The sequence below is a fragment of the Suillus bovinus genome (genome assembly GCF_016758785.1).
Source record: "Suillus bovinus strain UH-Sbo-P2 chromosome Unknown EDB93scaffold_48, whole genome shotgun sequence".
In the NCBI taxonomy this organism is placed as follows: domain Eukaryota; kingdom Fungi; phylum Basidiomycota; class Agaricomycetes; order Boletales; family Suillaceae; genus Suillus; species Suillus bovinus.
The window spans coordinates 227,457-238,894 of record NW_024542104.1 but is presented as its reverse complement, the minus strand read 5'-3'; the positions used below and the strand labels follow the sequence as shown (position 1 = coordinate 238,894).

Here is an 11,438-nt window from a genome sequence, read left to right as displayed (position 1 = left end):
CCGACTGGCTGACCCGTCGCAGCATCCCACAGCCGAACACTGCCATCCTCCGAACCACTGGCGATGCGAGTGCCGTCCGGCGAGACCGAGACCGAGTAAATGAAAGAAGTGTGCCCCCTGAGCACGGCCTGAACAGCCGACCAGTTCATAATACGTCCAGATGTTACACGAAGAATATTCGGAAATCGTGTAGAAAGCTTTTTCGATAGCGGAGAGTTGGCGGGCAAGAATGGAAGTGCTGATACATACAGATGCGGTGTGCTGTGTAAAATCATGCCGCCAAATACTTGAATGAACCTCTGTACATCCATTGCGGTCGACGAGACATCTTTGAATTCGGATTGACCCTGGGCTTGCGCGTGAGTTCTTTGTCTGGCGCCGTAGCAGTGTGCTCACCTTTAGCCACTGGGGGATGAGCGCAAGGGCATGGACTGCACCGCTGAGAGCTTTAATCAGGGCGAGCAACTCGACCCAGAAAAACACCCGCTCGTGGTCGAAGAACAATTTCACTTCTTTCGCGAGCTCCGTGTCGAACGCTGTGGTTCGTACGTGCGACGTCCAAAATCTAGAGGAATATGATAAATATGGGGGGATGTATTTTTTGACTCGTTCTTGCAGTCCGGGATCTTCGCTGTTAGGCAGATACGACGACTTTAAATCGCAAATATTGAAGCGCAGGTTGTGTTCCATAACTCTAAGCGACGCGAATGCAAGGTCGTGCTGCGCCATCGACAGGTCGATGAAAAACTCCCCGCTGGATTGTTTGTCGGTCAAGAAATCGCGGAAGGATGCGTGGAGGGGTCGGATTGGGGAATCTGGGTTGGTGATGCCGCTCAGGAGGGAGCCCATGCTTTTGACCACAAGCTCCACGTCGAAATTGTCTTCTTGCGTTGGGAAATGGTGCCTCATGGCGTTCAGGGAAGCTAAAGAAAGGGGCTCAGCTGTCTCTAGTATTTGTCTCATCACTGAGCGAAATCTCGTTAGCGCAATCGAATGCAGTTTCTGCGACAGACGGACGTTGATGGATGCATCCCTGTTCATGATATCTGTCAAAATGAGCCGATACATGTCGTGCAACAGCATGCTCCTCTCGGTGGGATTGCGTGACACCACAGACTCATAGAAATCATTCGGAGATATCCCAAGATGGGGTTCTTTGATGTATTCGCAGGCGAGACGTGCCCACTCGAAAAGTCCATCAGCTTTCTCAGCGAGGACTGAAAACTGTCTGTCCTGGAAATCCAGCCCTTCCAACTCCTTAGATACGTAAGCACGAATGTCGCGCTCTGCGAACTCTGGTGGGATATCATCCATCGACATCTGTCGAATATGCGGAACATCGTGAAATTCATAATTGATGTCACCAAGCGGCCTAGAAGTGATGATGAAGCGGAAGTTGTTCGGGAGGTCTGTTATTTTGGGAACGTCGGGGTTTTGATGTTTGCCAGCTAGAATACGGAGGAGGTCTCTCCGCGTATCTGCTCCGCCGCTTTCGTCCAGTGCATCGATCACAATCACGATGGGTTTATCAGTTGACCCAGATGACTTCCCTAGTGGCTCGATGAGAAGCTTCTGCCACTGCTGAATGATATCCGCTGTATTCTTGAGCTCATTCGTGTTCTGAACTGCATCTGCTAATGCCCGCCTCATCTCCGGGTCACGGTCAGCCAGGTCGCGCGCGATCGTGGAAAAGATCTTTTCATGGCGACGATCTGCTTCTCGCTGCCGGTCAAAACAGTAACACGAACCAAGCCCTCCCACATCCTTAAACCACTTAGCAATGGTGTGAGCGATGGCCGATTTCCCCTTGCCTGCAGGGCCAGATAGCCACAGGACGGGCGAAACGTTGTTACCAGTGCCGTTGACCCAATCCGTGACCTGGGAAAGGATTTCCGTGCGCGTCCCTTCGAGGCATTGTTTCCTGGTATCCAGGCCCGCGCCAGCTGCGTAAGTCATGCCACTGAGATCCAGTATTTCTCCTGAAAAAGTATGAATATATGTCAAATCACAAGCACATCTGAACGCCTACCCGTACGGTGGACATATAAGGCTACGTCGTGAGTAACTTGGTCCCGAAAGTTTTGCATGAGTGTATCCAACACGTTACTGTACTGTTCGATGGTATCTTTCGTTTCTGAGGCGACATTCTTTCTGAGTCTGTTCCCTGCGATTACGGCAGAAACTTGAGACGATGAAAAGTGCAACAGCTTTGAATACTCACAAAAGTTCTTGGTCTTCGAATACTTTTGAATGAATTGAGCGCATTCGAGGGTCTGCTGAGAAATCTGTCCAAGGATAATGCGCATCGACGAGATTTGGCCGAGCATCTGATCTTGTGTTATAAAGCTGTAAACTTCACACAGCTTATCGACGAGCTTGAGTACTGCTTTGTCGCGATCTGCTTGAGCTAGAACAATCTGCACAAATGATTCCTGATCAATGTAAGATAGGAAGAGATAAGGATAAGACATACTTTGGCTGCACAAGACAACACGCCCAGTGCCATCTTGGCATATGGATGTATCTGTGGAACGGGATTAGTTTGGTTCTGATCGAGAAGAAGACCCATACATTCGCAATCTCTGCGATAACAGCATCAAATATCTTGAGGGGTTTGAGATATGTGTCCTCAAACTGGTCTGCAGTATCGAGATCCTTCTCTGCATCCTGACCAGCAGATGCTACAGTTATCGCACGTCTCGGAAGTGAGTGCATGTGCTTTGTATATTCTTGTGCATCCCGAAGTGCCAATTGGATATCAGGCTCCGGTGTTACACTGGACGGACCAGCCTGACCCTGCGCGACCGCCATAGTTTAGAAAACAGAGACTGAAGGGCAAGTATGAGAACTAACCTCGATATTCGGGTTCGATGAAGCACGTTCGTCATGAACGACATTTTCGGGAGCAGAGCCAGGGCTGCGGGAATTCTTCGAGCGTTTGTTGCAATGTTAGTCGTGTTGCAGTACCCTCGTTCTGGATGTTCGTGGACTCACCGTCCTTAACATTTTCGCATCCTCCTTAAGCTTCTTCAGGAACTGACCGATTTTGCTACGAGGTCGATGCTAGACGAAGGATGCGTTAATGTCAGGATTTGGGGTGAACTAGGTGATCTTCATGGGCCACACACCGAGTTTCCAGGAACTGCTGCTTCACTAGATGCGTTGGTTGTTTGAGTCGTATTCCTCGATGAATGATTTCGTTTGCTCATTGTGAATGGTAGTCGAAGAGAAGTAAAATAAGGGTCTTGGGTAGTGTACTGCGAAAGCGGCGGTGTGAATTCACCTGTGTGAATCCACCCCTGTAAATTAGCGTGAATTGGCATGTGAGTTTCGGGGCCTGGCGCACTTTGGGGGTGTGAGTTAGGCTGAATTTGGGGACATACGAATTTCCATAATGAGATCAAACAGATTCCTGGCAGAACGAAAGCGATGATCAGAAAGTTATTCGTGATTGCCAAGCCATTAGTATGGAGTTTTGGGTTGGTCATTTATATAAAATCATTACTGCATGCCTCAAGGAAGCCTCGATGCGGTGTTGCGCGCAAAGCATTCAAATTTCGAGCGTATCTGAATATCTCTGCGGTGTGCACGTCGAACCTGATGGGATTTGGAGCAAGTTTATGGTGCAGGTCGGGGACAGTGGATGATTGTGACAAAGTACATGGTCGTAGTACCACTGCCAGTGATAACCTCGTCTGAAATTTTATCTCGATTGAGAGTCTCAGCTTGTCTATGGTCAAAATCAACTTTGATATATACCCTTCGTGACTTGAGAGAGCATCGTTCGAGCGAGAACGACCATGCCTCCGTGCATAGCTCGGGTCAAGAGAAGTTTTTAAAAGCATCTCCCAATTACCTTATTAGGTTGACTATTTCACATTTACTTTTGTTCTAATTACGCCGCCTTGAAGGTATCCGAACTTTATTTACTGGATCTAAGACTCTAAAGGTCAAAACATCATCACTTATGTTGCGTTGATGACACATCCTTGCATTCTAACTAATACTTTAGTAAATACGTGTTGCGTTTACACAGCGCCATCACACTGCTCCCACAACCTTTCTTTCTTTATACTAGCTTGCACTAATATGAGCGGTCATGCAGCTATATAAAATATCAGCCAGATTATATCTGGCTGCGCATCTATACTCGTCGTGTGCGTTTAGATCGGGTTTCATCAGAATCCAGATATGCGCGGACTATGCTTGTGACATTATGGCCCATCGGATTGCCACCGCAGCAAAGAACATCGAGGTGCTGAGGAGTAGGAGAATTGGGTATGTAGTCTGGAGAGGTGTGTTCTGAGGGTACTAGCAGCCCGGGTTGGAAGGTGAGTTATCTGTTCGTTCCATTTTGACCTCCCCTACTTTTCGTTTCCCTGCTTTCATGCCAACAGGATGTGACCGTGTTGGACCGGCTATTATCCTCTCCGACCCGGATGAGCAAATTGGAGACTGAGCTGATCGGTGTTCAGATATTCAAAGTAGGGATACACACACCATTCCTATAGTTCTTGTTTCGGCAGTAAAGCGCTGCATGGTAGGATATTTAGCACGGACGAACGCCGCACGTCACCAGGTGCTCATCCACCCTTTAACAGCATGACCCTAGTATCAAATGATTCCATTTGGTGGCCGTTCATGCTTTCGACCCAAATGACCAGTTATGTCGTTGGTTCGTAGAGAACCACTAGGATATTGCATGACCATGTGATGATCTAGACCCGCGGTTTTGCAGTCTCCTTCTCTTTTGGGTTGATATATGATTCGGGTGAGCAAGATAGTATTGTAAGGATTCCATATCCTCTACACCCCGACTAAGGCTTCATAATAAGATTCAAGGACTTACGTCTCGACATCCGCGTGACTCACTGATGCGAAGAAGCATCACGCTTCGCGTCCGAGTCACGCGGACACATTCTCTTTCCTTACCCTCATCTTCTCGTTATTCTCAACGACCAGCTCGGTCCTTCACCCTCATTCATACTATACCCTGGACTCATCACCTAACTCTCTCTCGTCATTCTTTTAGTTTCACTCCTTTCGTCCCAAAAAGCAGTCAAAAACCTAACAGCTCTCGTCATTCCTGTGCACGGCGAGCTCCCTATTACTACCTTCATTCAAAAACTAACATACTTTAACTCATTTCCGTTACTCCTACCCTGTCAGGCTCAACGCCACCACTCTCCGTCTCATCAAACTCTCCCTTTCGTAATAACCAAGACCCTTACCTTTTCATAGATAAAATACGGCCTTGTAGACTCGTTTTGAACGTTGGTTGATTTCCCCGCTACAAGCTCGCGTCCGATCCTAAGAACAATCCTATCGCTTTGAGTTACGCCATTCCCTTATCGAACTCAATAGCAGCACTACACATTGGAGCCCACCGCGAGGGGAATTGTCTTAACACCCCTTCGCACTTCGAGTCGGATTCGCTGATCTTCACTGATCTTCTAGTCTGACTCGTCCCATACCCGGTCTCTGGACCACGCTTATCATAATTATTTCAAAGTATTATCACCCTAACGCGCAAATTCGCCTCGAGAAGCAGCCAACTGCGCTGGCTCCCAAGAAGAACAGATCCCGCGCAAACACCATTGACTCTCCTTCCGCCCCATCCTTAGCACAACCGACGATTCTCACCCTTCCCCAGACCCCAGTTCGCCACAGATCCGTTCATACAAACGCAGATACTTCGGAAGGACCAACTGAATCTTCACTATCGGACGACGATACTGTGGGACGACTCCTCCAAACAAATTCCCCATTCCCCGCCATCCCTCAGCCGACTTTCACCTTAAGACCAGCCGTATTCGAAGCAGAAACGCCCACTGCCCCTTCCCCGAACGAAGGCGCACCCCCAGCGAAATCCCTCCCTCCTATTCCCAGACCTGACTTCCTTCGCGCTCCAGTACCTCCGCCAAACACTCCCATCGCCAAAACCACCACGCTCCCTAGCGTCCAAAACACAGTCCCTACCGCAGCACCTCCCGCCTTACCGAATCCCTTTGCACATCCCGTTCCTAGCACCATTACCCTTCCTATCACCCAGGTCATAGCCCCTGCTGCACTCGTACCATCGCAACCATCACACATCACCATCTCCGCAGCACCTCCCACCTTATCGCACCCTTTTGCGCATCGTTTTCCCGCTACCTCGGTACTATCAAGCATGTCTAACCCGTCCAAAGGCATTAATGCCATGCCAGGGGCCAATTCTAGCAAAGCCCCCTCATTCAATGGTGAAACGTCAGAATTGTTGGAGTTCTTCGAGCTCTTCGAGGACTTAGCGGATGCTTGTGCACTTACTCCCGCAGAGAAGTGCAAAACTATCGTGCGATACGTCGACATTCCAACAAAACGATTCTGGGTGACACTGACAGGCTACGAGAGCAAAGACTTCGACGTTTTCAAGACCAGTATCTTAGCACAGTATTCGGGTGCTGCAAAGGGCCAACGCTACACTATACGCGATTTAGAGCGAATAGTGATCAGTAATGTCGACAATGATATTTCAACCGAGACGGAACTCCTACAATACTATAGGCAGTTCCGTCCCATAGCTCACTGGCTCGTCGTCAACGGGAAGATCTCAACACGGGAACGAGATCGATACTTTTGGCAAGGACTCCCTATGGTCACTCGGCGAGCTATCGACCGACGACTTGAGCTCAAGGACCCCAATTACTCGAGGACGGAGGCCACAGATTTTGAAGAAGTTCTCAAAGCAGGGCGTTTCGTATTCTCAGATGACGCTTTTGACGCAGACCTCAATGAGCCTATAGCGACCAGAATACGAACAATACGAGAAGGACGCACCGTACGAGCCAAGCCCTCGGCACTATGGGACTCAGACGAAGAAGAAGAGAGGAAGGAGATACGGAAGGAAGTACAGACGAAGCGAGTAGCATTCACGTCTCCTCCGAATCCTCCTGCCCCTGCTAAAACCACGATTGACGAAGTAGAAGCGCTAGCACGGAAGATGCACGGTCTCGACATCGGAGATGTTGCCTATTCAGGGTGTTACACCCGTCTCGTATGTCTAGCTCCCGCAGCAGCGCAGGCATGGGCCCCTCCCAAGTCACGACAGAACCTTGCCAACACGTCCGCACAACCTGCCTTATCGTACCTTCCGCTCCCACCCCTTCATTCGTCCTCAGGAAATTCGTCAACTCCAACGTGTTTTTTTTGCGGAGGACCGCACGTTATGCGCACTTGCTCGATAGCAGGAGAATATTTACGGGCAGGAAGAATCATCCGCGACGGACCATACTTTGCGTACCCAGATCGCTCGCGCATACGACGCTTCGGAAACGAGACTTTCAAACAAGTAATCGACTCTAGGTATGCTTCAGCACGCTCTCCTACTCCTGCGACAGGATCCAACTCCATTCCCCTTGAAACTCCTCACCAAGACCCCAAACCTCAAATCACTCCGTCAGAAATTCCTAGCTCAGCCTTCATCACTGAGTCGTATTTCTTGCAGTGTCACCCAGTGGTCGAGAACCATGCTGTGATAGTAACGGTCGAAGAAGAAACGGATGAGCAAGCAGCGGAAACACTTGCCATAACAAGGTCCAAGTCCAAAGCAGCAATCAACCCAGAAACTCAATCTATCACACCCCCTTCGTCATCGCACTCTGCTTCGATTCCGGCCTCCGCACAATCTACCAACCCTTCGTCCTCATCACGCGTCGCACCAATGGAAACTGTCAAAACCGCTACTAGTGAGACAAAGAAAGAACCGGCATTCAAGTACGAATCAAAGGCCGCTTCACCGGATGCAGCCAAACGTCTCTATGAAGCGATCCTCAATATGCCTGTCCAACACTTAACGGTATCCGATCTTCTGTCGATTAGTCCAGATCTGAGGAAGGAGGCAGTCGAGTACTCACGCACCCAACGAGTGCCAACGCCCGCGGCCGCGCGCCCTGAAAACGTGGTCACAACTAGTCTAACCAGCCCCCCACCCCTCCAAATCGAGCACGCAACACCCTTACGAGAAATTCGCGTCACGTTGAACGGGACACACTCTGAGTTAGGGTTGCTGGACGAAGGGTCAGAGATTGTCGTCATTCGAGAGGATGTCTGGAGGAAAACGAACGCGCCTATCAATCAAGACGTTCGCATGCACATGCAAACGGCAAATGGAGGATCTCAGGAGATGGCTGGATGCTTAGAGATGTTGGAAATAGACGTCGAGGGAATTAAGACATGGGCCCACGCGTATGTAGTACCAGACGCTCCTTATCGATTACTCTTGGGACGACCATGGCAACGATTAGTCCGCCTCTCAAAAGCCGAGGACACTAATAATGTTCATGTCTCGGTGCACGATCCTATGGACCCGAATATCACCAGGACCGTCAAAACCACCCCTCGTCCTTGGCCTCATCCCTCCCTTGCCTTAACAGCGGCAGCACTTCTTTCCATACCCCCCCACTCATCCTCATCGGCCCTGCCTACCTCTTACTCCCCTCTAACCAGCTCGACGAACATTTACCATGCCATCAAATCGTTTGGTGACGTTATCGCTGGTTTCCCAACACAGCGTGGCCGAGAGAACAAGATCGAGAGAGCCAATGACCAGTATTGTGCGAATCTCGGCATGAAGATCAATGCCAAACTTGGAGGCGTTAATTCACTGCCAAATCCGAAGCTGGCTATCCTGCCGACCAATTCGACGGACATTTACCATGCTATCCCCGAATCTCGTCTCACCTTCTCCTCCTTCGCCGAATTCCTCCTCCAAGCGCATTTCGATATAGATCCCCTTCGCCGCTCCTTTGCCTATAAGAAAGTCGCTAACAAGGTCAGACCCGTCCCTACCACCATGCCAGCGCATGCGCGCATCATCCGTACCTTTCCAGAAGACCCTCTCTTGTCCCTTCCTCCCCTCACCCCCACACCCTCAGCATTCACTCCTGGCAAACGCCTCACGAAAGAACGTATGGACGACCTTGGCGTATTCTCAAACGAGTTCTTGTGGCCGGAAGAACGAAACCTCGCCGCGCAAGTCCTATCCAACAACGAGGTAGCTCTCGCTTGGGACGAAACGGAGAAAGGACGTTTCCGTGACGACTACTTCCCACCTGTCATTATTCCAACCATCGAACACACTCCCTGGGTTCATCGACAACCACCCATTCCCCCCGGCATTCGCGAAGAGGTCGTCAAACTCATTCAGTCGAAGATAGCGTCGGGAGTTTACGAAGCATCCAATAGCTCATATCAGTCGAGGTGGTTCTGCGTCGCAAAGAAAAATGGATCCGTACGTATTGTGCATGATCTTCAGCCCTTGAACGCAGTGACTGTCAAGGATGCCGCAACCATGCCCTATGTAGAATTATTCGCAGAGCAATGTGCAGGGCGCGCTATATATTCGATGATGGATCTCTTCGTTGGCTTCGACCACCGCGCGCTCGCCGAAGAATCGCGCGACATCACCACTTTCCAGACCCCCCTCGGCACCTTTCGTCTTACAGTGCTCCCTCAAGGTTGGACCGACTCTCCCGCTGTATTCCAAAACGACGTAGCATTTATTCTACAGGATGAGATAGAGATCGCCCCCAACTTTCAAGACGACGTGAACGTCTTAGGTCCTCGAACTCGATACGAAATGCCTGATGGATCCTACGAAGTCCTCCCACAGAACCCAGGTATCCGCAGATTCGTCTGGGAACATTGCCTTGACGCCAACAGAGTCCTCCATCGTCTCAAACATGCCGGCGCGACTGTCTCAGCAAAGAAACTATTCCTTTGCGTCCCACAAGTACTCGTTGTGGGGCAACTCTGTTCTTACAAAGGTCGCACCCCAGATACTGCGAAGATCGCCAAAATTCAACATTGGCCGCCTTGCAAAACCCGCACAGAAGTTCGAGCATTCCTGGGCACAGCGGGAACCATTCGCACCTGGATTAGAGACTACGCACGTATTACCCATCCCCTAACCAACCTCACTCGCGCAAACGTCCCTTTTGCATGGACTCCCGAGACGCAAGAGGCCATGGACGAGCTCAAATCAGCCATAATTGCTTCCCCCGCTATCCAACCTCTCGATTATCACTCTCCTAACGAAGTCATACTTGCGGTTGATTCCTCACACATCGCATGCGGTTGGATATTGTTGCAACTCGACAATGAAGGCCGTCGTCGTCCTGCTCGTTTCGGTTCAGTCACCTGGAACGAGCGAGAAAGCCGTTATTCACAGGCGAAAGTTGAGCTATATGGCCTATTTCGCGCCTTGCGTGCGGCCAAAGTATGGCTGATCGGACTCAGAACGTTCACAGTGGAAGTCGACGCCAAATATATTAAGGGTATGTTGAGTAACCCGGATGTTCACCCCAACGCCGCAATCAACAGGTGGATCGCGGGAATCTCCCTCTTCGATTTCAAACTCCGTCATGTTCCTGGAAAACGACATGCTGGTCCAGACGGTCTGTCTCGACGACCACGAGCAGATGAAGACCCCGACGAGGAAGCTTCGGAGGAGATAGATGAGAGCATCGATGAGACTCTGGACAGTGGGATATGGGTGGCAAAGGGAGTTGAGGAAGGAATTGTAGAGACGATAAAGAAAACGCTAGCCTTCACGACTCTAGTTCCCCCATCTATCGACACCAGGATCCCTTCAGACGACACCTCTCTACAGCGTGATAAAGATCTTCGCATCATCCTCTCATTCCTCGAGAATCTCTCGTTCCCCTCTACCTTATCAAATTCCGAACGCTCTCGACTCACCAAGCGTGCGCACCAGTTTTTCGCGCAAGGACATCGACTATGGCGGAAAGAATCTAATGGACGTCATCAGCTTGTGCTGTTTGACTCCGACCGTTTACGCATCCTCCACGACACTCACGATACACTCGGACACAAGGGTTTCTATTCTACTCGACGGACGATAGCAAACCGTTTTTGGTGGCCCTCTCTCGATACCGATCTCGCCTGGTATCTGAAAACTTGCCATCAATGTCAAATTCGGTCAAACGAGAAGGTCGTGCTCCCTCCTACTGTGTCAATCCCCGCTCCTCTCTTTCGCAAAGTTTTCACCGACTCTATGCACATGCCACCATCTCACGGCTATTCGTATGTCGTCCAAGCACGCTGTTCATTGACGAATTGGCCAGAGTTCCGGATGTTGAGGAAAGAGACGGGACGCACCTTGGGTGCATTCATCTTTGAAGAGATCTTATGCAGATGGGGAGGACTCGAGGAGATAGTAACTGATAACGGGACGCCCTTTGTCGCCGCGCTCGACTGGCTCGCTCAAAAGTACCATATCCGGCACATTCGGATTTCGGCATACAATTCAAAGGCCAACGGCGTTGTTGAACGGTCGCATCGTACCATACGCGATTCACTTGTCAAGGCCTGTAACGGTGACATTACTGAATGGCCCACTCTAGCTCACCACGTTTTTTGGGCTGATCGAGTCACCA

At 50.2% G+C, this 11,438-nt stretch overlaps 1 protein-coding gene across 1 annotated transcript; it reads right to left on the bottom strand.

The window, feature by feature from the left end:
* Positions 1-2,217: 2,217 nt before the first annotated feature.
* On the bottom strand, positions 2,218-3,209 carry EDB93DRAFT_1338684 (uncharacterized protein; the record flags this gene model as incomplete). Its single annotated transcript, XM_041455400.1, has 7 exons — positions 2,218-2,327; positions 2,360-2,432; positions 2,474-2,524; positions 2,572-2,796; positions 2,854-2,928; positions 2,995-3,063; positions 3,129-3,209. 7 exons carry the CDS (start codon positions 3,207-3,209, stop codon positions 2,218-2,220), a joined length of 684 nt encoding a protein of 227 aa, XP_041305459.1.
* Positions 3,210-11,438: the final 8,229 nt, after the last annotated feature.